The sequence below is a fragment of the Brassica oleracea genome, chromosome C8 (assembly GCF_000695525.1).
Source record: "Brassica oleracea var. oleracea cultivar TO1000 chromosome C8, BOL, whole genome shotgun sequence".
NCBI classification, from domain to species: domain Eukaryota; kingdom Viridiplantae; phylum Streptophyta; class Magnoliopsida; order Brassicales; family Brassicaceae; genus Brassica; species Brassica oleracea.
In genome coordinates this window covers 25473911-25500897 of record NC_027755.1, presented here as the reverse complement: position 1 = coordinate 25500897, position 26987 = coordinate 25473911, and the positions used below count along the sequence as shown (strand labels likewise).

Here is a 26987-nt window from a genome sequence, read left to right as displayed (position 1 = left end):
CTCGCCAAAATCACATTTTCACGTTAAACCCATAAAATCGTGTTTTCCGCCAAAACCGTAAAACCGAGATTTCCCGTCAAAACCGTAAATCTAGTTTTCCCGCCAAAACCGTAAAATCGAATTTTCAAGTTTTTCCGCCAAAACCGTAAAATCAAGATTTTCCGCCAAAACCGTAAATCTAGTTTTCTATCAAAACCGTAAAATCGAATTTTTCCGCTAAAACCGTAAAATCTAGTTTTCCCGTCAAAACCGTAAAATCGAGATTTCCCGCCAAAACCGTAAAATCGAATTTTCAAGTTTTTCCGCCAAAACCGTAAAATCAAGATTTTCCGCCAAAACCGTAAATCTAGTTTTCTATCAAAACCGTAAAATCGAATTTTTCCGCTAAAACCGTAAAATCTAGTTTTCCCGTCAAAACCGTAAAATCGAGATTTCCCGCCAAAACCGTAAAATCGAGATTTCCCGCCAAAACCGTAAAATCGAGATTTCCCGCCAAAACCGTAAAATCGAGATTTCCCGCCAAAACCGTAAAATCGAGATTTCCCGCCAAAACCGTAAAATCGAGATTTCCCGCCAAAACCGTAAAATCGAGATTTCCCGCCAAAACCGTAAAATCGAGATTTCCCGCCAAAACCGTAAAATCGAGATTTCCCGCCAAAACCGTAAAATCGAGATTTCCCGCCAAAACCGTAAAATCGAGATTTCCCTCCAAAACCGTAAATTGAGATTTTCGGCCAAAACCGTAAATCGAGATTTCCCGCTAAAATCGTATCTATGCTTTTGTATTCTACAAAACATAATGAAATATTAAATATGAATTTTTGTATGTTAACACTGATTTTTTAATTGGACTCTGGGGAAAGCCCATTTGAAATGGTCCATTTTGGGTGTGGACAATTTGGACTTGGTACAATTCGGACTTAAAAAATAATGTCCAATAAACTGATTTGCCCATTTGGAAATGCCCATTGTACATGGAGAGCCCATTTGACATCTCTACTTGGAATGTATACCGAAGAAGAATAATTTTTGTGGGGGTAAGTAACTCTTGGAATGTATATCGAAGAAGAACAATTTTTCTGATTCAAAGCTCACTTGCTGAAAACCGCGACCACTCACCTCTTCCATAGCCCAAAGGAGGCTCTCTACTTCCGCATGAATAGGGGACTTAGCTTGACCTCGTTTCCTCATCCCGGTGATGACATCTGTATCCCCATCTAGCAGGATGAAACCCAGACCGGCTCCATTATCCGATTCTGACCATGAAGCATCACTTCCAGCGGTGTGTTGGAACACGTGCCTCTGTTGCCGTTTCGTACTTCCTGTTCCCCGGAGTTCATTGTTGAAGCATTTGTCGTTGCGGTTCCATATGTACCATACCAACCATGGGACGATTGATGCATTGCTGGAATAGGCGCTCGTGTCTCTAGCCCACCCGAGGAGAGTGGGTCAAGGTTATCATAGATAGAAGAACTCGGGAAAATAACCAGAGATGATGAAATAGTTGACAAAGTCCAATATTGGACAGCCGGTGGACGCTCGAAGATAATATATGGTTGATGGTTTCTCATTCTGCTCCACATCATTGACAGACAGGATCAGAACCACAGTGGCGCTCAGTCAGTGTACTCGCAGCTGCTACATATCCTGATAATGCTTGCCAGAAGAAGTGCTTCATCTTTCTCGGTGCTTTTAACTTCCAAACTTCAGTCTTTAAAGCATTTGTACTTGGTTCCTTCATCTCCACCAGCTGCCTTGTGCGTCTTTGTTCCACCGCAATCGCATACCCAAACTTCACCTTATAGAGGCCTGAATTTGTGGCTCGATAATGAAGGCAACGTTCCACTCTTTCCTGTCAAAATCAATCAGGTGATGTACTTTAAGATCATTATCGATGATTCTAGACTTTGGTTGAGCAGGCTTAGCAGGGATGGTTGGTATCCAGACATCTTCCTAGACCTTCGTCTCTGCCCCCGTTCCTATCGTTCTTGTTATCCCCTTGTCGAGAATCTGTTTAGCCGCCATAAGGCTGTTCCATCCATAGGATGGGTTATATTGTCCATGATTCTAATTGCTTTTGCATATATACATTTATAACCAGCATCATATCAATAACATAATTATTCAAAAACATTTACATATTCTGAATGCCTGCTGTCTATTCTGATTCAAATTTATGACAGGCACCGAATACCAAAAATATATCACCAAATGATCGTATTGACTGGTTTTAAAAAAAAAAAAGTCTTAACAAAACTACAAATAATGACATGGGGGTGATAGTATTGCATATTGTTTCCATACTCTTTGAAAACTTAAAAATAAATTATTTCAATGTAAATAACTTGGATAACAAAAAGAGTTCAAACGCAAAAACGTTAATTAAAAATCCATCTCAAAATATTTAACAAAAAAATGGATCAAAATCTTGATACCAAATATGAGGAAAAGAACATAGAAAATACAGATTCACGAGACTTATTGCTTCCTTCCTCTCCCTTTCTTGGCAGGCTGCGTCTCCATCGGTTCTTTGCCGGTGACTTCAGAGAGATCAACTGCATTATACAACAGCCAACACATAAATAAACTAAAAAAGTAAGCTACAAAGCCATTGCTACAACAAACACACAAAAGGAAAATTCCTTTTCAAAAGTTTAAGTGACATTAAACCATGAACTTCCATTCTTCTTACCATCAGGTCCTCTGGCCATGAGTGTGAAAAATATGTTATTCAGTTTCTCCATCTTCTTCGCTTCTTGTGCTTGGTCTGTCTTGAATTTGAGACACTAAGTTAAAGAAAAAAGAAGTATTAAATAAATATATCATATGCTTCACATAAAACAGGATGAAACAAGAAAGCTAGAACAATGAGGAGCTAATTAAGCAGAGAGACGTTGATGCAAACTATAAGTAACCACAAAGAGGTCTAAAGCATAGCACTTTGACTAATAAACAGAAACATGTTTCAACAAGAACAAGTGCTATAAATAGTGAAATATATCTGCTTATTTAACTCATCGCCAGCAAAAGACAAAAGAAATACTAAAAACGTAGCATATGAGCAATCACATTCCCCAAGCTAAATCATCATAGAAAACCCCTAAATTAACATCCTCCAAACCAAAGCATCAAAACTATCATCCGGAACCAATACAAAACACAGAGAAGAAGACACATACCTCTTTGTTATCAGTAACCTTAAGAACCAACTTGCCATCGCAGTGTCTATACTTGACGACATACCGGGTCTGCATTGAATCCAATTCATCAATAACAAAACCATCTCTATCGAATAGCCACCAAACAAGAGGCAACTCAAAATCAGCTATCGAATACTAAATACAATAAAATCTACGGATTATAATCTAAACTACAAGCCCAGGGAAACAGTGACGAACGAAATCGAGAGAACGTACAGATTCGGGATCAGCTCGGAAAAGCTGAACAGATCGATCTACGAATTCGTCCCACGAAACTATGTAAACCATCTCGATTCAGCTGAACGGACTAAGGGCGGCGATTTCAATTCTATGCAAATCTCCGGAAGATGGAAAAACCTCGACGGAGCCGAAGCCGAAGCAGAGAGAGAGAAATATATATATATGTATGGAGAAAAAAAAATAAAGGAATAATTTTTGACTGCTAACCAAACCGGAATAAACCTGATTAAACCGGACTGGTTAGTTAGCGTTGAGAATTTTTAAGTAAAGTAAAACCCTAACCGTTCTTCCTCTTGGAACATCTGCAACAACTTTGTTTCCCACAAATCTCTCTCCTTCATACATCACATCACATCATGCTCTCTCGTTTATTCCTGAGATCTTCGAATCTCCGTCTCGCAACCCTAGTTTCATCCAAATCCAATTCTCAGATCTTCTCCTCCTTTATCCGTCCGCTTTCCACCAACAGTAGCGGCGGCGGCGGAGGAAATGACAACGGGAATGGGGGTAATCGAAATGACGCACCGTGGAGTTTTTCTGGCGTAAACGATGGCAAGTCCGATCCTTTCTCTTCCTTCGAATCCGGGTCACCTGGTGGGGATGGCAAATGGCCTAAGGAGGAGCCTAAGCGATGGAATATGAAGGAGGAAGGAGATGAGAAAGCCGTGTTCGGTGATGTGTCGAATGGTTTTGGAGATGTGAAATCCAGTGGATGGGATGTGTCCTCTAAGCCTTGGGATTTGAAGGAGGACGAGGAAGATGGTAAGGTTGTGTTTGATACTAGCGGCGAGATGCCTGTTAGCTTTGATAACAGCTTGGTGAATGAGGAAGAAGAGCGTGCCAAGAAGGAACTGTTTGAAAAGGAAGAGAAAGAGCTCACTGAGGTTATCAAAGGTCAAAGTCCTCAACTTTGCTATCTGCTTCTTAAAAAAGTGTCTACATTTGGAATCGGGGTCAAATGATGCAAATCTGATCACATGACTTTGATTTGGATTTGATGATTATTCGAGATAGTAGCAATATTGTGTTAGGCATGATTGCTGTATGGACGGTATACTGAACTCTGATGTTTAAGAAGGAGGAGCATTTGGTTAAAAAGACTTCTGCTTGAAGTGGATACTGAAAGGGAAAAAAAAAAAAAAGAAGTGGATGCTGTGGTTCTTAAAGCTTAACAATGCTCAGTCTAGTGAATTAAGGAGTTGGTTTTTCAGCTTTACTGATTTGGAACTTACTCTATTGTCGCAGGTCCTGATCGAGCGTTTGGAGACCTGATTGCAAAGTCCGGTATAACAGACGAAATGCTAGATAGTTTGATAGCCTTGAAGGATTTCCAAGGGGTCCAAGGGTTGCCTCCTCTGACTGAGATTGAAAACCTGCGACGTGAGAAGAGTTCTAAGAAGTCGTCAAGAGCTGAGATAGAACTCCAGATGCAAGAGGAGATTGCTAAAGCAAGGGTGAGGCAAGTGGATGAAGCTGGGAGAGCCTATGGAACCGGGAGAAGAAAATGCAGCATTGCTCGTGTTTGGATTGTTCCTGGCAAAGGAAAGTTCCTTGTTAACGACAAAGAGTTCGATGTCTATTTCCCTATGCTTGATCACCGTGCCGCTCTTCTCCGCCCGCTTGCTGAAACCAAAACCTTAGGTAGTTGGGATATCAACTGCACTGTTAATGGCGGTGGAACTACAGGTAAAACCCTCTCAACGATCACCTCTTCGGTTATAGCACTCGTTGCTCAAATTGCTTAACCGTGGTCAACTGTGTTCTCAAATGTTTGGTTCAAAGGTCAAGTTGGAGCTATTCAGTTGGGTATCAGTAGGGCATTGCAAAACTGGGAACCAGATATGAGGACAGCACTCCGAGCTGGTAAGCAAGATACTAAGCGCATTATAAAATCTTTGTATAATGTTCTTCAGCAGAGATACATCATGTTGTCTTATCGATGACTCAGATGTTTCCATTTGATAGGCAGTATTGTTCGGTTAGATTGATTGTTCTTGATGATCACCATCTTATTTTTAATCTTGGATATATGTTTGCAGCTGGTTTTTTGACAAGAGACTCTCGAGTTGTGGAAAGGAAGAAACCTGGAAAAGCTAAGGCAAGAAAGAGTTTCCAATGGGTCAAGCGTTAAATCCATGCGATGTCTTTCTCTTTGTCTCTCTCTCTTCATTTTCATTGGTTCATCTACTTATTACCGGGTTTGGAAGAATCACCGCAAAATAACTTGTTGTTTCTTAGTCTTTCTTGCACCAACACATTCCTCTACTACGACTCTCGAGTCTGGGAAACTTGAGTGGCGTTTGGTTTGTGAGTCAGGACACATAGTTTGTATGTTTTTGTTTCTGTTTCTTCAAAAGGTGCATTGATAATGATCAACATACATGAATTTGATAGAATCATGGTAAGGGGTGTCCAATTCTCATAATTAAACAAGAATTGATTTCATTTGGTTTATGTAATTTCAATATATATTATAACTAAATTGGATACAAACTGGATAAACTCTCTACCACACCTTCCAAATTTGACAAATATTGACCAATGAGTTTGCGTAAAGACTTTCCATAAAATATGGTTTCTCATGTTCGTTTGCCTCTTTGTAATGGTTTCTTCAGACACAGAATTGGATCTCTTTTATAACAATCATTCATTATAGAGAATTGGTTCTGGAATTGTATACTAATAATGTATAAACAACAAAACTCAAAGTGGTACATATAGCAATTAGAAGACAATACAAGTAGCAGTTACAAGGCTTTATACCAAACGACAAAACATATCATATACGAGAAGAATACAAAACTGTTCCAAACAATTGAAAGAACATTAAACATCAATCAATTAGTTTATCTTCTTGGCCTTCCCTTCCTCATAGCAGAACAAAAGGATGGTTCTTGAGTTCATGCGTAGACCACCTCTTGTTAACGTCTCTCTCCAAGCATCTGCTCAAGAAATCTAGTGCTTCTTTAGATAACAAAGCCGGTACATGAGGCATGCGATCGCTGTGGCCAATGAGAGTGACCCAATCATCAAAAGCAAGATCACCATATTCTCCCCAAACTGATATTCCGGATAACATCTCCAACACTGTGTATCCAAAAGCCCACACATCTGATCCAAAGTCAACAATGCCATGGGCCATAAGCTTTGGAGCCATATAACTCGTGGTGCCTCTCTTATGGTCGTATCCATTACTGTACTCCACCGAGCCTTTCTCCATAGCTAATCCAAAATCCCCAATCTTGGTCAAGTACCCAACTCCAAAGTCCACAAAGCCCTGCCCAATAAGCTCCGGAGCTATGTACCTCGTGGTGCCTCTCTTGTGGCCGTATCCGTTACCGTACTCGAGCGACCCTTTCTCCATAGCTAATCCAAAATCCCCAATCTTGGTCAAGTACCCAGTAGACCTGAACCAGACATGGGTAGGGGAGAGTAAGAGGTTGTCGGGTTTGATGTCGCAGTGAATGATGTTTCTGTCGTGGATGTAAGTGAGACCAGACAAGACATCTCTAGCGAAGACTTTGGTCTCAGACTCAAGTAGCTCCCCGTGATTATCCTCGATCAAGTCGGCAATGGTTTTGCCAGAGCAATACTCGAGAATCAGATTGTATTGCGTAGAACAGTCCTCGCGTGCGATCTCGTCGCCGTAGCAACGGACAATGAAAGGCGATTGTAAACGGATCATGATCCTGCCTTCGTCCATGAGGCTTGAAGCGTGAGAAAGCTCAGCAGTTTTGATGGCTCTTTCACCGGTTTGGTGTGTCTTGCTCTTACTGGTACCTAGATAAACGGAACCGTAGGCTCCGCTTCCGAGTAAGAGAGATTTAACCCACGAGGACGAATTGATTCTACCTTTGTTGTTATCGTCGTCGTCGTCTAGGGTTTTGTGGGCGGAAGGTTTCTTCGGAAGGGCGGTCTCGAAAGATGCTTTGGTTATCTCTTTGACAGAGATGCTAGTATTCTTCTGCTGCTTCTTCTTCTTCTTCATCAAGTTGGGCTTTCTAACAACCCTCAGAGTAATCTTCGCCATATTCTTCTATGGAGAAGGTGGTTTCGAATGTAGATATGGAGAATTGGCAACTTCGTGCTTGTTAAAGTGATGAAAACAAAACGAAAGCGGGGAATGAGTTGGGTGGGACTCAAGTTACCTTTTTTATTCTCTTTCTATTTCCTTTTTTCGATTAGGGTTAAACCCGAACCGTGTAATTTCACTTGGACGACGTATCGGGGTAATTTTTATTAGTAATTTTATGTATTTGGGCCTTTGGGCCAGATAACTAATGGGCCTGTCTCATCAAAGAGAGAGAGGGAGAGAGCCTCTTGCACTTACTTTGGTTGTTACTTTCATCATACAAGTTGACGACCAACAGACATGCACTCTTTCGATTTGATGTGAGCTGGTGAGTATTTGTATGTTTTGTTATCAGTAGGATCAAATTTAAATTTTCTTTGAAAATACTTACATGGAATGACATAAACATTATGACTAGGAAGGTTGATGAATCGAAAGCCCTCACATGTGAATATTTCAGTTGTTTCAAGCTCAAATTATCAGCTAGTACTGCGCTGACTAGATGTCTTTAACTGGTTTGATTATGTTTACTGGAGACTTTTTATTTTCTTTTCTGGATAAGCATCTGCAGATGACTCTGCCTGAAAAGGCTGGCTGAAGACAGGTACAACCATTAAGACAGTGGTGAGGATCTCATGCAATTAGTTGGTGAAAAATGTCTTATCTCCTTATGTTTGATCCGCCCGCTTGCTGAAACCAAAACCTTAGATAGCTGGGATATTAAGTGCACTGTTAATGGCGGTGGATCTACAGGTTAGATCACCTTTTCGATTATAATCACTCGTTGCTCCATTTAGTACACATGATATTGCCGTCTCTTTATGCAAATTAACAAACTTCCAAGCATTTAATCTGTACTCAAAAACTTTTGGTATAAAGGTCAAATTGGAGCTATTCAACTGGGTATATCACTAGGGCATTGCAAAACTGGGATCCACATATGCGGACAGCACTTGGAGCCGGTAAGCAAGATACTAAACGCATTGTAAAATCTGGTTATAATGTTCTTCAGCTGTTGTCAGTATGTCTGGTTAGATTGATTATTTCCAGTGGGGGTCAAGCGTTAATTATCTCTCTTTATCCCTGTCTTCGTTTTCGCTGGTTCACCGGAAAATAACTTGTTCTTTTGGTCCCGTTCCTTAGTCTTTCTTGTAGCAGCAACACATTCCTCTATTACGACTCTTTGAGTCTTGGAAACTTTGAGTTACGTTGGTTAGCGAGTCAGGACATATCGTTTGCATGTTTTGTTCATGTTTATTCAAAAGGTGTATTGACGTTCACGCTTAACGAATTAACGATCAACTTATTATATGAATTACATTATTCGCTAAATCTTTATTCTTCATGGTCGGGGTGTCTAATTCTCATAATCAAACAGGAATAGAAAACTTCAAAGATCTAGATGAAAACGAAATTGGATAAGCTCTCTACCGCACCTTCCAAATTTGGCAAGCATGGTCCTATGGGTTTGCGTAAAGACTTTCCATAAAAGTGCAATGAATGGATAGGAAACGCTGTTGATAACTTGTTGTATTCACTTGGATGCCCTCTTTTACATTACTTGCAATAGAAGCATCGACTTCTCTATATTTCTTCACTCCCACTACAAGTACTAATAAAACTAATAGTTTCCCATCAAAATCCTTGGATATCCCTATTTCTTGCAATCTAAACAAATATTTCTTTTATTTACCTTTCGTTTCTGATAAATATATCACATGACGAACTACATAATAAAATCAAACCATCTTCTTCTTCTCGTTCTCAGTTTCTTCACCCAACATCATAAACCAAAAGCTCTCTACTCGAAGATAAAATAGATTTTGCTTCATCCATGATCTCAAGGAATATAATGGGCATAAAAGTTTCATCAAAGATCAAAAGGCTTCTTGCATCCTCAGGTTTTTAAATTCATGTTCCATTTTTTGTTACCACTGATGTTTTTACTACAACGTTCTCTATATATTGATACAGCTTCGGGAAATTCAAGTCCCGAAGATGGTGATGACGTGGACGTCAGAGAAGAATATGCAAACGCCTTCCGCACAGAATCATACAATCAGTTCTGGACACGTGTCATTAGTTTAAACCGCAAAAAGTCCACCTTGTCTCCTCCTTCTTCACCGATCGAATCATCCTCCACGTCAGCTCGTCTCATGTCATACCGCCTCTTCGCACATAACCTGCTAGAACCGGATCCGAACACCGTTACTAAGATCCTGGTTCTATCCCGGGTCGGACGACCCACCCGTACTCTTCTTTCCGATTACTTCTTGGAGACGGCAAACGCTTTCTTGCTTTGCACGCTATTACTTAAAAACATTCATCGTCTCCGTTCTAAGTACGAATCTCTGAAACCGAAATTTCAGTCGGAGACACATAATTCGTTGGCTTTCCTTGACCAATTCACGGAGCTATCAAGATGGTTCGACCCGTTTATCTCGTCAGGTTCTAGGATCCAGTTAACCAGAACCGGCTGCTTAAGCCTGCTAAAACGGATAGAGTCGAGCCGAGACAAGACACGAACCAAACTCAAGCTCATGAACGGACTAAGTCATAGCTCAGGCCTTCTCGTTTTGGCTCTAACCACTACGTTGATTGTTACCATCGCCTCCCACGCCTTTGCTTTGTTCATAGCCGGTCCGACCCTTTTAACCGGTCGATTCAAACCGGTTGGTTTAAGGAATAAGCTAACGAAAACTGCGGCTCGTCTCGACGTGGCTGCGAAAGGTACTTACATCTTAAGCCGCGATTTGGACACGATAAGCCGGTTGGTGACGCGGATTAATGACGAAGTGGAGCACGTACGAGCCATGGCTGAGTTTTGGGCTGGGAGAGGATCGGGTCGGGTTCGAGGCGGGGAAGAAGTGGCCCGAGAGTTGAAGAGATGTGAAGAGAGCTTCAGTGAAGAGCTTGATGAGCTTGAAGAACATATCTACTTGTGTTTCATGACTATTAACCGAGCAAGGAATCTTGTTGTAAGAGAGATTATGCATCCGGATGATCCACCTGATTGTTCATTCGCTCCCAAATCCAAATAAAAATATACTAATTTCTAATTATATATACTTTCAAATTGATTACCATTTTAATTGCAAGTCCCCTTTATAGGCCAAAATGCATGTATAAATTTAGTCAAAGAAATTTTTTTTCCCAAAACTTGAATTTTCTATAGGTGTCTTCAATATAAGATGTCAATTTAATTATAAAATATCTAAAATAAAAATAGATGACCTAATATATAAATATTCATTAATAACTTGTTCCCGAAAGTTTTAAAATAAACGTGTAACTTTGTTTGAATATCAATAAAACTGTTAAAATTATAAATATAAAAAAAATAAAATTAATACAAATTTTTTACCTCATGACTTACAAGAAATGTGTTAAAATGATTAAAACGTTCATGGGCGGATCTACGTGTATCAAGGAGGGGGCAAGCTGCCCCCAGTCAAATTCATAAATTGTTCTTTCGTTATTTGAGTTTCTAATTAATGTCCCCATCCTAAATTTAAGTTTTGCCCCATTCAGCTTTTAGTTTTTCTCGTGTGTGTGTTTTTCCTTTTTAGGTCTTTTAAGTTATTTGTTTTTAGGGATAATTTGCAAAATACACTATTTAGGATTTGAAATTTGATAATTGCATTTTCTATTTTACTTTTTGAAAAATACACTTCTTTAATTATAATTGACTTTTTTACCCAAGATATTTCAAATATTAAGATATTAATTCGAAATTAATATATAAATTCGAAATTAATAGTTAAAAATAATAACACTAAAATTATTTTGTTTAAGATAAATATATGTGTTGAGATAAATATATTATTTTATCATTTAAATTTTATAATAACAAAGATGAATATGTGAATTATGATTTGTTTTTACTTTATCATGAAGTTTATATAGATTTCCCTTTATTTTATTTTCTTCAACTTATATAAACAAGTCCAGTCATGTATATTGGAAGCTGAGCATAACTATTTTCTGGAGAACCTAATACATCTGTCCGAGCATCTTCCCTAGCTTTCCATATCTTCCAATATTTTGAATCAAGACCGTATCTCTTTTTCATAGTACTGGAAATCAACTCTGGTTTCATATTTAGACCTGAATTTCTAAAGTTTTGCAAAAGAAGCTTACTTATAACTTTGGAAGAAGCTCTCGATCCACTGTGCTTCTAGAAAAACATCTATGCTTGTTGATGTACTTTGTTACCCAGAAAACTCGCTTGTCGGATTAGTCTTGGCAGCTCTAACCATACAGTTGCAGCTTGTATCTGCACATTTGACAACTAACAACTTCTTGTCTGACTTGCTGACAACAATTCTGAATTTGCGTTCAATCGAAAGCATTTGTATACTCCAAGACAGATCTGATTTATTTTTGAACCATTGACTCTTTTCAATGACCTTTGCATCATGAAAATTAGAAACTTCCACTTCTGGTTCTTGATTACTCTCCTGTCTATTGACATTCTTATTCTTATTTTCATGCCCTTTTCCATCAACGGCAATATCTTCACGACTGAAACCTTGATCATGGTTCCCTAGGTTTCCATTCTTCACCGAGATGCAAAGACGCATAGGCGTAAATTTACACATTTCACACATAGAAACCAATTGCCTATCACTGTTCACAAAAACATGAGGTGTATCCTTAGGCATATCTCGAAGCATTGATTCTGGTAGTGCGTAGCTAAGTTCTAACTCATTACCCAACTTTTTTTTTTTTGAACAACACTCATTACCCAACCTATTTATACCAAAATCTTCATGAACCATCTCAACGATCTCATCGAACTCCAAGTCTTCTTTAATGGTAAATAATTTACCTCCTGCTCTTGTATTCACCTTGAATCTCCATGATTCTTTATTCATCTTCCAGTCTCCTAAAACTCCAGACAAATGCAACATGATTTTCCTAAAAGAAAAATAAAACTGATTTATTGTCACAATAAAATAGAATCAGAATTAGAAACTGGAATATGATTCATGAATCTACAAACCTCTAAGAGGAAGAATCTGTGAAACTAAGAGAAAAATGAGAAAAGTTTCAGAAATGGCGAGGAGGAGAAGACGAGAAGACGATATGCGTCTTGATTTCTTTGTTTTTCAAAATAATAAAAATAGATATTATGTAGATATATTAAAAAGATATTAGATAGATTCTGTATGATTTTTTTTAAACAATATTTAAACAATATATTAGAAATTACGATTTAAAAAAAAAAAAATTTTAAGCAATATATTATAAATATTAAGAATGGGTAATTAGGTAAATTTATATATATAAGTGTATTTTTCCAAAAATTTAAATAAGGGTGTAGTTTTCAAATTATAATCTTATTTGAGTGCATTTCTCCAAATTTTCCTTTGTTTTTAACTAAAAGCTTGGATAAATATACAAATTCAATTGAATTATAGAAGCTATTACTCCCACCGTTTCGATTTACTTGTCGTTTTAGGGAAAAAAATTCGTTTCAAAATAAGTATCGTTTTAGAGTTTCAATGCAAAATTTATTAAAAAGATTCTCTATTTTATTTTTTTATTGGTTGAAATATGGTTAGGTGTATAGGTAATTATGTTTTTGTTTTGAAAATATACAAAATCATATGTTTTCTTAATCCGTGTGCATAAACTTAGAACGATAAGTAAAATGAAGCGGAGAGAGTAATAAAGTGTCTATCATGACAGATGATTTAATGCTGTAACGCTTGTTTCCATTACTTCTATTACGTATTTAACGTTTGGTTTGGAATTTAAATAGTACTCTCAGTTTATCATTGTTTTCAAAAAATATACAATACTGTTGACTTGAATACAAAATATATATACTTACTACATACAGTACATAATAACTAAATCATAATTATTTTGCATAAATATTAAAGAGAACACTAAGTTAATACCATTAAAAGTTTACTTAACAACAATTTTGAGAATTTTTCAAAAATACCGTAATACTAATCTTCTGCATCATTTATTGGTTTTTTCCTTAAATTTTTTTTTATAAAGGTAGAGTTTGTGATGTTAATTTTTTGGATTTTGGTAAGATTTAAATAAAATAAAATTTGAGAAGCATCATAAAAACTGAGTTTAAATTATGCTTATTTTTGTGAAGGTTTTTGATTTTTTTTAAAAAAGCTGAGTTATAATAACCAAATCATAATTATTTTTGCCAAAACATTGTATATTTTATAGAGTGAATTGTACCAAAATCCTAAAAGAAATTAGTAATTAGGAGAATACCCAAGATACAAAACATGTGGGCTTTGTATTGTAAGCAGAATATAAGAAATGACTTAATAGTCCTTCTGTAGCTTACTGTTAGATTGGGAGGCTTTTTGAGCAACTAAAAATAGTTGGGGGAACATAACAAATTAAAAAATTAAAAAAGTGAAGATTTTTTGTATTTTCTCTTCCGGCTGAGATTTGAAGTTCAGTGGAGATTACTAAAACAATCAATTTTTCAAATTTATAATGTTTGGAATCGAATGTTACATGTTAGATATACATATTTAGTGCAAGAACGTTAAGAAAAAACATCTCAACTTTTAGTGGATGTAAAAAATCTTATGCATAAAATCTATGATGAAGCAATGGTGAAAGTTGCACAAGATTTTCATGGCAACTAAAAGAAGAAGAGAAGTTATTTACTGTTTTGCCATGCATTAAAAATTATTAAAAAAAAAATACAAAATGGTTTCTCTAGAAATTCAAACACTCTAAATAATGATTTAACAAGTTAGCTTTCCACTGGACTACTACGATACACAGCTGGTATTTACGTAATATTGATAAACATGTCCATGAAATTGAACTAAACATTAGAACTAATTCCAGATATATTTTACATAAGATATCATGGATAAATAAATTGGTATACAGTATTATATATATTTTAGACGTCTAACAATGAATTTACAAATCTAAACCGAAAAATAAATTGTTATAAATTAGTAGATATACTAGATAAGTAAATTGTTACATGTTATTAAATATGCTAGCCGTGTAATAATAAATTTCAACGGTTAATTTTTAAACATAAAAGTAAATGTTACAACCTTACAATCTTTCAAAAAATTTCACATTAGATATGGCGGATAAATTAGTTATTATACATCATTATATATATATTAGTCGTCGAATACTGAATTTAAAAGACTAAACCAAAAAATAAATTGTTATATTAATAGATATGCTGGATAAATATTTTTTATATATTATTAAATATGTTAGCCATATAACAATGAAGCTAAAAATTAATTCAAAATTTAATGTAAAATATATAAAATGTTAAATGATATTAAATATGTTAAAGGGTTAACAATGAATTCCAAAAATCAATTAAAAGTACATATATTTTTATACGTATATCCAACTAGAATATGTGTATTAACCCACTTGATTTGTTATGAACCATTGAAGGAGAGGTACAAAGATTGATTACAGACCCAAAGCAACAAAAACAATTTATGATAGTGCATATAAGACCACGTAGTGAAAATAATTGTAATGGGGTTCATGCGGCTAAGAGAGGAAGCTAAAGCGTTCTTTGGTTTCTCTTCCTCCAACTGTGCAATTTGTATCCATTTGCTCCGGTAACAAATTGACATCGCCCGCTGCCGTGATCTTTGAAGAGATTCTCTGCAAAGATTTTTTTGTTGGAGTCGGAGAAACAAATTGGATCTTCTTACCCGTACGGTTTGTTGTACTGTGTGACTCTAACTCCGACTGTCTCGTCTCCAAAAGTTCACTTTTGAATTAAACATAGAGGTACGTGCACATTGTTTCCCTCCATTATATGTATTATTGTTTGAGATCTGAGAACTAAGTGAATGGATATTGAAAAAGAGAAAACTAAAACTTTCTACGATTAATTGCTAGTGAGTTTGAAAGAGTAATGGAAAAAGATTTCAAAATTCAAAAAAATAAAGAAAAAATAATAAAGGAAGCAAGAGAAAAAGAAATAGTGTTTTTGAATTAATTTAAGCAATAAAGACATCAAGGTCATCGCAACTCAAAAAAAACTGTGGGAAGCAGCTAAAATGTGCATATAACTAAATGCACTAAAATGTTTTGTATATAGACTGCAAATACTCTATTTTATAATTAAACAGTGGAGTATATTATTTAATATTGCCCCCAGTAAAATAAATGTCTAGATCGGCGACTGTGTGTATGACTGTATGTTAGGCTTGTATAATAAAAAAAATTTTAAAAAGAATTACAGGTCGCTAAAATTGGACTAACTTGTGTTCCATCGTCAGTGGTGGTAGGAGAGACTATTCATCGAGAAGGGTGGCCACTTTCTTTTCTTTTCTTTTCTTTTTTTCTTATCTTCCAAATTCCAATTAGGTAAAATCGGTGGACTCATAACCGAGTCAGCGACTCAACCCGTCCCCATAAAACGATTCCAATTCGAGGAATCTCCACTTTTCGTTATATAAAGCAACTTTCTATTAAGGAATCCTTGTAAATCGAGAGAAAGAGGGGAAAAGATGGGGACTATCGGTGGAGACGAACTAGGTTTAGATGTGGATGAGACGATCTTCGTCGCGGTGGCGGAAGATGTGGAGAGGAGCAAAACGACGCTATTGTGGGCGGCGCGAAACTTCTCCGGCAAAAAGATTTGCTTGCTTTATGTTCATCGCCCTGCTCCGCCTGCCTCCTGGAGTGAGATCTTCTGCTCCTCTAAGTTTACTTGTTTTGTGGTGAATTATGGTTTATGGTGTCTAATGTCTTTGTGGCGGATGTATCGATCTATTGAATTTTGACGGAATCTGCAAAATTGAAATATATTTGCTCATGAAACATATGATTGAACTTACGGGAGTTTAACTTCAGATATCTGTTTTGGTAAGAAAATTAGAGAAATAGAAGAGGAAGAGGAGAACCATAGCAAGACATTTTCATGATTAGCCATTTAAGAGTTTGTAAGAGGAAGACCAAAGTAATCCAAGATTGAAATGGATAGTACAGGCTTGATGGTGACAGTAGTAGTTTGGTTATGGTGTAATAAGATTAGCTACATTGTGCATGACTCTGTTGCTTTGCTTGTCTTTTAATGTAAAATCTAATCTCTCTTTTTGTTTACTTACAGCGCACAAGAAACTTGCTGGTGGTACCTTTAGGAAACATGCTGTCAAGGTGATTGAGCGTGTTGATAAACAAAAAGTGGACGAGCTTATGGATTCTTATCTACGCCTTTTATCTAAAACTGAGGTATTCATTCTCTCTCTTTTTCGTGTATTGTGTGTATTGGTGTTCAAGTTTCATTGAAATAAGGCAACTCCCGTTGTGAGATGTAATTGTTCATATAAACATATAATCTAAACGGAAAAAAAAACGTGTGCCGTGTTGTTTAGGTCCTCGAATGTATAGAGCCTATTTTATCTTTTTTTTGGCATTCCTTGTCAGAAACCTTCAACTAGTGAATTGACATAGTTATTTTTAGGTTCAAACAGATAAACTTTGCATTGCGGGACAAAATATCGAGGAAGGTATCGTAGACCTGATTGCTCGACACAATATTAAGTGGTTCGTAATGGGAGCTGCATCAGATAAACACTACTCATGGTATGATACTATGATTCTATATTTCATCTGATTAAAATGTCTTTTCATCTGAACCCTGATTATCTATTTATATTTGAAATGCTAGGAGAATGACGGATTTGAAGTCCAAGAAAGCCATATTCGTTTGCAAAAATGCTCCTGATTCCTGTCATATTTGGTTTCTGTGCAAAGGTTACCTCATCTTTACAAGGTAAACCCTTTTTGCCTTTTGAAGGTTGCAAAAAGAGTGAATGACGTTATGACACCTTCAGTTAACTACTTCTACTATCCGTTTTTGTTTTATACCTCTATTCATATAACTAAAAGAAACATTCTTAAAAACAGGACAGCAAATGACCATAGTAGTAACACACAAACAATGCCTCCCCTAGAACAGCTGGATTCGGATACTGAGACAAGGAGATCAGAAAAACTGGAATCCTCTTATATGAGGCGAAGGTTAAGATATTGGCGCAGCCTACTTGAACAAGGTAGCGGTTGGCTTGGATTTTGCAAGACTCCTCTGCATATCATATCCTTTGCTATCAGTTGTAACTTTGGTTCAGAATTGTGCAGATGGTGAGAAAGAAACAGGTCAACTGGAGAGAGAAAAGGTAGACCCAAGTCCAACTACTCATTCATCTTCAGGTTCGGGTTCTTCCTTTGGAGAGCCGGCTAGCCCGGATTTAGTTGGCTCAGATAAGTTAACTCCCTCAAATGTCCAGGTACTAGAGTTCGCTTCGTCTTTACGTTCATCTTTCATACTGATGATACTGGTCATGCAGTAACTGTAATTCCCTTTAGTGCTTCCTTTGTGTAAGACATTAATTTCCCAAACAATTACAGGGGCCTGTCTGTCTCAAATTGTTGATATAGAGATGTTTCAAAATGTGACTTTGTATAAACGATATATGAGAGTAGTGTTTTCTTTGTAATATATTGAAAGCTCTACCTGAAATTAACATGATGCTGTAACTTTTTAGTAGCATTAAACTGTCTGGTAATGAGATGATCTTGTTGAATTGCAGGAGAGGAAACGTGAAGGGAATGTAGCGCGCGAAGTTCATAGGTATGATAAAGCCATGCATGATATCAGCCAATCAGAGAGAACTGTATATGGAGAAGGTCGGAACGGATGGAAAGAGGATGACAGTACCATGGAGGCTTTATGCAAGGTAATAAGTCCAATTCATTTCTTAGTTATCAAAGATTTGGAGATCCATAGATTGCTAAAACTAGGTACGGGACTTCTTCAGTTTATAGATTCTCTTAGAGAGTAAAATCTTAAGATGAGAAAGCTTTGCCTCAGGGGGTGTTTAACATTTTGCTGTCAAGACCTTACTTGAATTGTTGATGTCAGTAATGGAGTTTCTTAAACCACTGGCACTTTGTCGAACTCGTTTCCCTCGGTTTAACTTCTTTTTTTGTTCTCATGCCATCTCATAGGCAAAAGCCTTAGACGGCTTATGCAGTAAGGAGTTGAGTCGAAGAAAGAAATTAGAGGAATTGCTAGAGAAAGAAAAGGATGAAGTAAAGACGGTAATAGAGCAGAACAATGGATTCATGAGAAAGCTTCAGATAGTTCAGGGTGATAATCTTAGGTTGGAGAGCCAGATAACGAAACTACAAGACCTGGAAAAAGAACACGGTGAGAAATTTGATACTGCTATGGAACTCTTGAAAAGCTTCAGGCAGAAAAGGGATGAGATCCGGATCGATCACGAGAACGCGATAAAGGAAGTAAACGCATTGAAGAGATTGATAAAAGGAAAGTCTGTGGAGTCTTCAGGTTCAGAAATGCTCGACTATTCTTTCATGGAAATCAATGAAGCTACTAACGAGTTTGATCCATCCTGGAAGCTTGGAGAAGGCAAATACGGAAGTGTGTACAAAGGGAATCTTCAAAATCTTCAAGTTGCTGTGAAGATGTTGCCATCATATGGCTCCCAGAATCACTTTGAGTTTGAGCGTAAGGTGAAGAAGGACCTTATCATCATTGTAAGTTTCTTTTTTTTTACAGATTCTGATTGTTTTTATTGGGATTTCAGGTGGAGATTTTAAGGAGAGTAAGGCATCCACATCTGGTGACAATAATGGGTACTTGTCCAGAGTCTCGGTCTGTTATTTATCAGTATGTTCCTAACGGAAGCCTCGAAGACTGCTTTTCATCTACAAACAACGTTCCTGCCCTTCCATGGGAGTCTCGGATCAGGATTGCCTCTGAGATATGCTCTGCACTCCAGTTTCTTCACTCAAACGTTCCTTGCATCATTCATGGAAACCTAAAACCGTCCAAGATTCTCCTAGACTCCAGTCTCGTCACCAAGATTAGCGACTACGGGATCTCTCAGCTGATCCCTGTCAATGGAATCGACAAATCTGATCCTCACGTGGATCCACATTACTTTGTTTCCGGCGAAATGACGCTGGAGTCAGACGTATACTCGTTTGGAATGATTCTCCTTCAGCTTCTCACCAGAAGACCTCTCTCCGGCGTTCTGAGAGACGTCAAATGTGCTGTGGAGAATGATAACATCAGCGCGGTGCTGGATAATTCAGGAGGAGATTGGCCAATAGCACGAGGGAAAAAGCTAGCTAATATAGCCATCCGTTGCTGTAAGAGAAACCCATTGAATCGACCAGACTTGGCCATTGTTCTAAGGAATATAGATCGAATGAAAGCTCCTTTATCGGAACAGTCTTCATACAATTCCAGCCAAAAACCTCCACGCAAGCCTCCTTCTCATTACTTATGCCCTATTTTCCAGGTAACGTTTCTGAGAGTTTCCATTGTTTCTAAACCGAGTTTGATGATCAGAGAGGATTAAGACTTTGTTTGTGGTGAACAACAGGAAGTGATGAAAGATCCTTTGATAGCAGCAGATGGATTTACTTATGAAGCGGAAGCAATAAGGGAATGGTTAGCGAATGGGCACGATACGTCGCCGATGACAAACCTGAAGATGGAAGATTGCAATCTCATACCTAATCACGCTCTTCATCTTGCTATTCAAGATTGGCATAACCAGTGGTGATTACATTTACTTTTGCCTCAAACTCGCAATTCTTTTTAGATGTGTCACTTTGTAAAGTATGGAGAAATATATAAAGCCCACATATATATTACATATCTGGCCAGTTTATAATTCGAAATGAAAGTTTACTTATTAGTGTCTATTGGTTTAAACACGTTTCTTACCAGTCATTCTCTCTTGGTGCTTATCTTAGAGTCTTCAAAATGTGTCTACCTAACAATTGCACAGTTATGTAAAGAAATATAAAGTGCTGAAGATAAATGACTCGATTGACTGTTAGGTATTCGGTAAAATCAAAGTCTACCAGACATGCATACTTTGCGTCCTCACTAATATAGAATTTGGGAGTTAATGAACAAAGGTTGAAATGAATGTGGAGAGGCTCATGGAATCGATGGAGCCAAGTACAAGTGTGGAGTTCTTGCAAGATGAAAACAGAGACCTGAAGGTCTTGTTAAGGGCTGCTTTGTCTGAGAAACAAGCTGCAGAGAAGCAGTTGAAAGAGACGAACGAGCAGAAGAGATCAGCGCTGATGCAAATCGCAGGAAGAGGGTTGCAGAGCATAGGGCTTGGTTTTGGTTTTGGGTTTAAGGAGACAGTACAGGAAAGCTCAGAAACAGGAAATCTCATCAAGGATGAACAAGAAGAAGAGGAAGATGAGGATAGTATGGTATGTCCTTTTCTTTGGCAACAAGAATCAAACAAAGGTATAATGGAATTTACTGGTGATAACAACAGGTTGTAGCAATAGAGAAAACAATGAAGAATTTACGTAAAGAGATCTCTCAGCTCAAGCTCTCATTGCAGGAATCAAGGTTAGCTTTTTTCTTCTTCTTAAGCTCAACACATAGATGATGATGATGGATTATGGTTAAGCTTGGTTCTTGATGAAAATGATAATTAATATAAAATGTCATCTTCTTGATATGACAGATTAGAAGAAGCGCGGTTGAAGAAAATTACAGAGGAACAAGCTCAGACAATAGAAGAGAACAAGATGAATATCGACAAGCTGAAAAACCGAGAGAGACTTCTATCTCAAAACGTAATGTATTACTTCCACTTCCTGTTTCTCAGTTGTGTAGTAAATCGCTTACTCAAGTGATTTGCTTTATTTTTTTACTAAACCAAAGGTAGAAGAGCTAGTGAAGGTAATAAGAGAAGCTGAATCAGAAGCAAGTAGATGGAGAGAAGCTTGTGAGCTTGAAGTTGAAGCAGGACAGCGCGAGGTCGAAGAACGCAATGAACTCGTAAGTTTCATTCACTATTCCATAACCTGAAAGCTTTTCAAAAACAGACAAGCATAACTAAAAACAGACAACTTCTTATAATTCAGATAGCGGTTTTGAAGGCAGAGGTTGAGAAGATGAGATCAGCACTGTCGATATCAGAAGGGAAACTAAAACTGAAAGAAGAATTGGCTAAAGCCGCAATGACAGCAGAAGAAGCAGCTGAGAGATCGCTGCGATTGTCTGAGAGAAGAATAGCTGAACTTCTCAGCCGCATTGAACATCAATACCGCCAGTTGGAAGAAGCAGAGTCTTCAGAACGCAGACGCAGAAAGGTTAGGTATCTTTGGTGTTGGCCGTTGTGGCGTTTTCCTGCCGCCGCTACTGCTTCTGCTGTGACCGGTACTGAGAGTTCTTCATGTGTAAGCAATAGAGCATTATTACGATATGGTGCTTGATCTAGTAGCGATTTGCACAAGATTCTCCTTCAGTTTCTCACGAGAAGACCTCTATCAAATAGACTAAAATAAATTTTGTTCACTCACATCTAAAACCGCTTCTAGTAATCATATACTAGAGATTGAACCGCGCGGATATTGGTTTGTACATTTTATATATCGATATTTATTTTTCATAATTAGTGTTATATATTTTAGATGTATTATAAGACCTGGACCAAATCAGGTAACATGGCTATTTTGTTACAAATATCCAAATCCGTTTTAGATACATTGGTTATTTAGATATTTTTAGGTTTTTAGACATCATAACTGAATTCATCCAGAGAATGACCCAACTCAAAACCCACACATAAATTTATAATATTTAAGCGGAACCTTGTTTCAAAACAAAAAAAACGATACCCGAAAGAAACAACATGTACATAAATGGATAGATAATGTTCATTTATAATTGATTTTCTAAACTAATAAAAAATTATGTGTTTGGCTGAAATAAGTGAAATAGAAAGAGTTTTTTGTTAAGTAAAATAATTATATGGAGTGAAAATTAAGTGGCAATAAATGTAGCACATTTTTATTATTTTGATTTAAGTTATTATTTATTTACAAAAACATATCTTTGAATTATGTTTTTGGCTACGTAATTTTCCACCTATTGAAACTCAAATAAAAATTTTTCTAATAAAACAAACTAAACTAAACGTTTAATTATATGCAAAACCTAGTTATTTAACATTTTAGATTTTATAATTGGCACAAAGTTAATATTGATTAACTAATAAATAAAAATATGCATTATTATTATGATAATATAATTAATGATGTGAATTATTGTTAAAGTAATATAATTAATGAAATTGTTAAAGTAAGTGAAATATGGAAATACAATTAATAGATACTGCTATTCATATATCCAAACAAATTTTATTAAAACTACTATTCAAGTTTCCAAACAATCTACTTCAACTTTAATAATATAGATATCTATAGAATATTAAACAACACAAAAACAAAATTATAAGTATTACAAAAGTTAGCAAATGATAATATAAATAGAATAGAACAAACTAAATAGTATCGTAGATATTATAAAACTTATTAAATAGTCTAAAATTACTATACTATATATGTCTAAAATTAAAAATAGTATAGACAAAATTTTAGAAATTGCAGTGATATTATCTATGAAGAACTTTTTTTTTTTTTTTTTTTTTTTTTTTGATAATCCAGGGTTCCCCGCTTCGCGGGTCATTCCCTGGGTCCGGTCAGGCAGCGGGCCAGCTTCACCCGGGAGGTTTTTCCCTGAGCCCGAAGGCCCAGTACCCACTTTAGTGACAGGGATGAGCAGTTCGCCTCCGGCTGGCGTCGAACCCGGAAGCATGACAATTGGCCCCCAAGGCTCTAACCAGTAGAGCTAACTCATCCCGTCATCTATGAAGAACTTGCGGTTGTTGAAACGGAAGATACTTCAGAAGTTATAGATATGGTGGTGATTGTGGTGGTAGAGGCTAGCTACCTTGTTAGTGGTCGAGTGATGGATGTGGTTATCGAGGAAGTGATTGTTATCGAAGAAGTGGTGGTTGATATGAAGGAGGCTATGATAAGTATAAGCGATATAGCAAAGAATATTGATTTGGTTAGTAACTGAAAATTACACTTGGCTGTAGTTAAAGATTTGCAGTGGTAATTGATAAACTTAGAAGAAGATACTTGATTTTCATTAACCAAATGATAGGGATTGGGATAAAATAATACATATTGTAATAACACAGGAGACATTTTTTTTGGTTTGTTAATTGTTAGTTAATTATACTTTATTTTTGGTTAATTTTCCTAATTATATACCATTTAAACATTAATAAACGTGGTTACGAAAAAAGAACTACTTCCCAAGGACATAGAATGCGATTGCAGATTCGTTAGTTAAGAATTGCACGTTTTTTTCATAGACCTTTATGTTACATTGGATGTTATTAAAGCTGTTCTCGTGGCAGGGTCTGAGCTTTGTGACAAGTCCATTGGGGAGTCCTGTGAGATTGCATCCGGAGACAACTCAATGTCTCAACATTGAAGTGGCAAAGATATTTGTAAAGGTGGACCTTTCAAAAGATCTGCCAAAGAAGATGAAGTTTAATATAGAGGGAGAGGAAGTCATGGTGGAATACATCTACCCGTGGTTACCAACAAAATGCCCAAAATGTGAGAAGTGGGGACATACAGTAAAGAGATGTCCACAAGGGAATGAAGAGCAGTCCGAGGAGAAAGACCAAATTGAAGAGGGAGAAATAAGAGAAGTTCAGAGTGAGGAAAAAGTGGAGAAAGAAGGAAAGGAGGAAGACAGAGTGGTTCACATGGAAAATAAGGAGGAAGAGAAGAAGTTTGAAGAAGTTGAGGAAAATACGGAGAAAGAGAAGGAACTAGAGTGGTCAGAAATCACTCCAGGGAAAGCTAGCCGTTCCCCTAATATGAGTCAAAGGGGATTGGAATATGATCAAGTCTCTCTTATTACAGAATCCAGATTCTCGGTTTTATCACCAGAAGAAGGAATGCAAGATGATGAGGAGAATGTAGAACAGATTGCAGTGCCGTCTAATTCGAAATTGAAGGAAAAAGAGGAAGTAAGAGTGTCAAGGCAAGTCTTGCCTAGAGACTCAAAGTTGAATCACAGATATTTGGGAGACAAAGGAGGTCAGAAAGCTCAGGAAGGCGATCCTAGCTATCTGAAAAAGAAGAAATCTCGACGCTAATATGTCAGGTTTCTATTGGAATATAAGAGGTTTTAATAAAGCATCTAAACAGGAGATGGTAAAAGAATGGGTGAAGAAGAGAGGTTTTCAATTTGGTTGCTTAATAGAAACTAGAGTGAAGGAGAATAAAATCAGGAGGATTGTAAATAAAGTGTTTCCAGGGTGGTCCTATATGGAGAACTATGAGCACAATAGGTTGGGAAGAATGTGGATTGTGTGGAAGCAGGGGGTAAGGGTTACGCCTTGTTTTCAGAGTGAGCAGCTTCTCACAGTATCTATACTAATGGAGGGTTTGGAGGAAGAATTTTACTGTTCTTTTGTTTATGGTTTGAATTTGGAGGAAGAGAGAAGGGAGCTTTGGAGAGACTTCAAATCTCATCAAGATTCTCCAATTATCAGCAAAAGGGCGTGGATCATTCAGGGAGATTTTAATGAGATACTATCAGGAATTGAGCATTCAGTAGAAAGCTCTTCTCATGATTCAGTGGGTATGAGAGAATTTCAAGAAGTTGTTGAGTATTGTCGTTTGCTGGACATGTCGTATCAAGGTCCAAGGTTTACCTGGTCAAATAAGAGAGAAAATGGTATTATCTGTAAGAAGTTGGACCGGACTTTGGTAAATGAGGTATGGCTTCAGAGCTATCCTCAATCATATTGTGTATTTGAAGCTGGTGGCTGTTCGGATCATCAGAGATGCAGGGTTATCATAAAAATGGATCTGTTGAAGCCAAGAAAGCCCTTTAAATTCGTAAATGCGCTTGTTGACACTCCGGAATTTCTCAGGGTGGTAGAGAGCTTCTGGTCTGGAACTGAGAATCTGTTTGTCTCAACTTCTGCTTTGTTTCGGTTGTCAAAGAAGCTAAAAGCTTTGAAGCCACTACTGAGGAATCTAGGAAAAGAAAAATTTGGAGATATTTTTAAAAGAACAGGGGAAGCATATAAGGTTCTCTGCGAAGCCCAAATCAAGACATTGGAGGATCCTAATCAGAATAATGTGATGGCAGAATCAACTGCTTATGGAAGGTGGTCTCTTTTGTCAATGGTGGAAGAGAGGGTTATCAGTCAAAAAGCAAAAGTCCATTGGCTAAGTGTGGGAGATGGAAACAATAAGAATTTTCATCAAGCAGCTAAAGTGAGAGAAGTTAGAAATGCCATAAGAGAAATCAGGAGGCTTGATGGTTCAGTAGCAGAGAGTCAAGAAGATATAAAGAAGGAGGCAGTGGATCATTTTCGAAACTTCCTCACACATATTCCTTCAGACTACAGAGAAGTGCCAAGGGATGAATTGAAGCTGCTTCTAAACTATGAATGTTCTGAGGAAGATGGAAGAATGTTGATTGGGGTAGTTAATGCGGAGGAGGTTAAGAAAGTTCTATTCTCTATGGCAGCGGACAAGTCTCCAGGCCCTGATGGCTACACGAGTGAGTTCTTCAAAGCTTCATGGTCTATTACAGGCAGGGATTTTGTGGTTGCGGTTCAATCATTTTTTGAGAAAGGTTTTCTGCCAAAGGGCATCAACTCCACCATTCTGGCCCTTATACCAAAGAAGAATGATGCCACCTACATGAAAGACTATAGACCTATCTCATGCTGCAACGTATTGTACAAGGTAATCTCAAAAATTCTTGCCAATCGCATGAAAAGACTTCTGCCATTGTTTATATCGCTAAACCAATCAGCATTTGTTAAGGATCGTCTGATCATGGAGAATGTTCTTCTAGCTTCGGAGTTGGTAAAGAGTTATCATAAGGACTCAGTCACAGAGAGATGTGCAGTGAAGATTGATATATCAAAGGCTTTCGACTCGGTTCAGTGGTCGTTTCTGCTATCTGTTTTGGAAGCTTTAAATTTTCCAGCAAAGTTCATTCTCTGGATTAAGAAATGTATAGAGTTGGCGTCTTTCTCTATTCAAATTAACGGGGAGCTGGCAGGATATTTCAATAGTAGAAGAGGGCTACGTCAAGGATGCGCACTCTCGCCATACTTATTTGTGATCTGTATGCAAGTGTTAACAAAGCTCCTTGATAAAGCTGCAGTGGAGAGAAGGATTGGCTACCACCCGTATTGCAGAGATTTGAATTTGACTCATATATGCTTCGCTGACGATGTCTTAGTCTTCTCAGATGGGAAAAAGAGTTCAATTGAAGGGATTCTAGAGGTGTTTCAGGAGTTTGCTAAGATATCAGGCTTGAATATTAGTCTTGAGAAATCTACCCTGTTCTTGGCGGGAGTTAAGAGTGAAGATAGCGCTTCTATACTGGAGCAATTCCCATTTGAAGCTGGTTCACTGCCAGTAAGATATCTTGGTCTTCCCTTACTAACAAAGAAGATGAGTGTACAAGATTATTCTCCTCTGATATCAAGAATAAGAACTCGTGTTTCTTCTTGGACTGCAAAGCACTTGTCATTTGCAGGAAGACTTCAATTGATTGGTTCAGTGATATA

At 37.3% G+C, this 26987-nt stretch overlaps 6 protein-coding genes across 8 annotated transcripts; 4 read left to right on the top strand and 2 right to left on the bottom strand.

The window, feature by feature from the left end:
* Positions 1-2360: 2360 nt before the first annotated feature.
* LOC106310994 (signal recognition particle 9 kDa protein) lies at positions 2361-3579 on the bottom strand. Its single transcript, XM_013748223.1, has 4 exons — positions 3417-3579; positions 3180-3248; positions 2693-2786; positions 2361-2555 (listed from the first exon to the last, which is right to left on the bottom strand). The coding sequence occupies exons 1-4, from the start codon at positions 3486-3488 to the stop codon at positions 2479-2481; spliced, it is 312 nt and encodes a 103-aa protein (XP_013603677.1). The 5' UTR covers positions 3489-3579; the 3' UTR covers positions 2361-2478.
* A 150-nt stretch (positions 3580-3729) lies between these two features.
* Positions 3730-5839, top strand: LOC106310989 (28S ribosomal protein S9, mitochondrial). Its single transcript, XM_013748217.1, has 4 exons — positions 3730-4334; positions 4686-5126; positions 5223-5303; positions 5480-5839. The coding sequence occupies exons 1-4, from the start codon at positions 3797-3799 to the stop codon at positions 5569-5571; spliced, it is 1152 nt and encodes a 383-aa protein (XP_013603671.1). The 5' UTR covers positions 3730-3796; the 3' UTR covers positions 5572-5839.
* Positions 5840-6309: 470 nt separating this feature from the next.
* Positions 6310-7470, bottom strand: LOC106309031 (mitogen-activated protein kinase kinase kinase ANP1-like). Its single transcript, XM_013746118.1, has 2 exons — positions 6746-7470; positions 6310-6601 (listed from the first exon to the last, which is right to left on the bottom strand). The coding sequence occupies exons 1-2, from the start codon at positions 7468-7470 to the stop codon at positions 6310-6312; spliced, it is 1017 nt and encodes a 338-aa protein (XP_013601572.1).
* Positions 7471-7744: 274 nt separating this feature from the next.
* On the top strand, positions 7745-10553 carry LOC106310990 (UPF0496 protein At3g49070). 2 transcript variants are annotated; one of them, XM_013748219.1, is made up of 5 exons: positions 7745-7840; positions 8075-8265; positions 8392-8474; positions 8891-9413; positions 9487-10553. In XM_013748219.1, exons 4-5 carry the CDS (start codon positions 9347-9349, stop codon positions 10551-10553), a joined length of 1134 nt encoding a protein of 377 aa, XP_013603673.1. In that variant the 5' UTR covers positions 7745-7840; positions 8075-8265; positions 8392-8474; positions 8891-9346. The 2 variants fall into 2 exon arrangements, with proteins under 2 accessions (XP_013603673.1, XP_013603672.1); XM_013748218.1 differs by lacking the exon at positions 7745-7840 and having other exon boundaries at positions 7871-8265.
* A 5226-nt stretch (positions 10554-15779) lies between these two features.
* On the top strand, positions 15780-20236 carry LOC106310988 (U-box domain-containing protein 32). 2 transcript variants are annotated; one of them, XM_013748215.1, is made up of 10 exons: positions 15780-16188; positions 16616-16737; positions 16970-17091; positions 17177-17281; positions 17416-17561; positions 17647-17795; positions 18099-18245; positions 18517-19044; positions 19119-19838; positions 19923-20236. In XM_013748215.1, exons 1-10 carry the CDS (start codon positions 16014-16016, stop codon positions 20103-20105), a joined length of 2397 nt encoding a protein of 798 aa, XP_013603669.1. In that variant the 5' UTR covers positions 15780-16013; the 3' UTR covers positions 20106-20236. The 2 variants fall into 2 exon arrangements, with proteins under 2 accessions (XP_013603669.1, XP_013603670.1); XM_013748216.1 differs by lacking the exon at positions 15780-16188 and having other exon boundaries at positions 16980-17091.
* Positions 20237-20328: 92 nt separating this feature from the next.
* LOC106310921 (uncharacterized protein At3g49055) lies at positions 20329-21921 on the top strand. The gene is made up of 5 exons (XM_013748147.1): positions 20329-20775; positions 20844-20920; positions 21039-21150; positions 21239-21355; positions 21442-21921. The coding sequence occupies exons 1-5, from the start codon at positions 20473-20475 to the stop codon at positions 21790-21792; spliced, it is 960 nt and encodes a 319-aa protein (XP_013603601.1). The 5' UTR covers positions 20329-20472; the 3' UTR covers positions 21793-21921.
* Positions 21922-26987: the final 5066 nt, after the last annotated feature.

What these genes read in the sequence shown, in the direction of transcription:
- LOC106310994 (XM_013748223.1), bottom strand. Translation starts at nt 3,488, where the DNA reads ATGGTTTACATAGTTTCGTGGGACGAATTCGTAGATCGATCTGTTCAG. An exon ending in AGGTTACTGATAACAAAGAG is followed by an intron (nt 2,787 to 3,179) that starts GTATGTGTCTTC and finishes TCTTTAACTTAG; the next exon opens with TGTCTCAAATTCAAGACAGA. An exon ending in CATGGCCAGAGGACCTGATG is followed by an intron (nt 2,556 to 2,692) that starts GTAAGAAGAATG and finishes TGTATAATGCAG; the next exon opens with TTGATCTCTCTGAAGTCACC.
- LOC106310989 (XM_013748217.1), top strand. Translation starts at nt 3,797, where the DNA reads ATGCTCTCTCGTTTATTCCTGAGATCTTCGAATCTCCGTCTCGCAACC. An exon ending in TAATGGCGGTGGAACTACAG is followed by an intron (nt 5,127 to 5,222) that starts GTAAAACCCTCT and finishes TTTGGTTCAAAG; the next exon opens with GTCAAGTTGGAGCTATTCAG. An exon ending in GAGGACAGCACTCCGAGCTG is followed by an intron (nt 5,304 to 5,479) that starts GTAAGCAAGATA and finishes ATATGTTTGCAG; the next exon opens with CTGGTTTTTTGACAAGAGAC.
- LOC106309031 (XM_013746118.1), bottom strand. Translation starts at nt 7,470, where the DNA reads ATGGCGAAGATTACTCTGAGGGTTGTTAGAAAGCCCAACTTGATGAAG. An exon ending in CACAAGAGAGGCACCACGAG is followed by an intron (nt 6,602 to 6,745) that starts GTACATAGCTCC and finishes AGGCACCACGAG; the next exon opens with TTATATGGCTCCAAAGCTTA.
- LOC106310990 (XM_013748219.1), top strand. Translation starts at nt 9,347, where the DNA reads ATGATCTCAAGGAATATAATGGGCATAAAAGTTTCATCAAAGATCAAA. An exon ending in AAGGCTTCTTGCATCCTCAG is followed by an intron (nt 9,414 to 9,486) that starts GTTTTTAAATTC and finishes ATATTGATACAG; the next exon opens with CTTCGGGAAATTCAAGTCCC.
- LOC106310988 (XM_013748215.1), top strand. Translation starts at nt 16,014, where the DNA reads ATGGGGACTATCGGTGGAGACGAACTAGGTTTAGATGTGGATGAGACG. An exon ending in TCAGATAAACACTACTCATG is followed by an intron (nt 17,092 to 17,176) that starts GTATGATACTAT and finishes TTGAAATGCTAG; the next exon opens with GAGAATGACGGATTTGAAGT. An exon ending in GGTTACCTCATCTTTACAAG is followed by an intron (nt 17,282 to 17,415) that starts GTAAACCCTTTT and finishes TCTTAAAAACAG; the next exon opens with GACAGCAAATGACCATAGTA.
- LOC106310921 (XM_013748147.1), top strand. Translation starts at nt 20,473, where the DNA reads ATGAATGTGGAGAGGCTCATGGAATCGATGGAGCCAAGTACAAGTGTG. An exon ending in AGGAAGATGAGGATAGTATG is followed by an intron (nt 20,776 to 20,843) that starts GTATGTCCTTTT and finishes TGATAACAACAG; the next exon opens with GTTGTAGCAATAGAGAAAAC. An exon ending in AGAGACTTCTATCTCAAAAC is followed by an intron (nt 21,151 to 21,238) that starts GTAATGTATTAC and finishes ACTAAACCAAAG; the next exon opens with GTAGAAGAGCTAGTGAAGGT.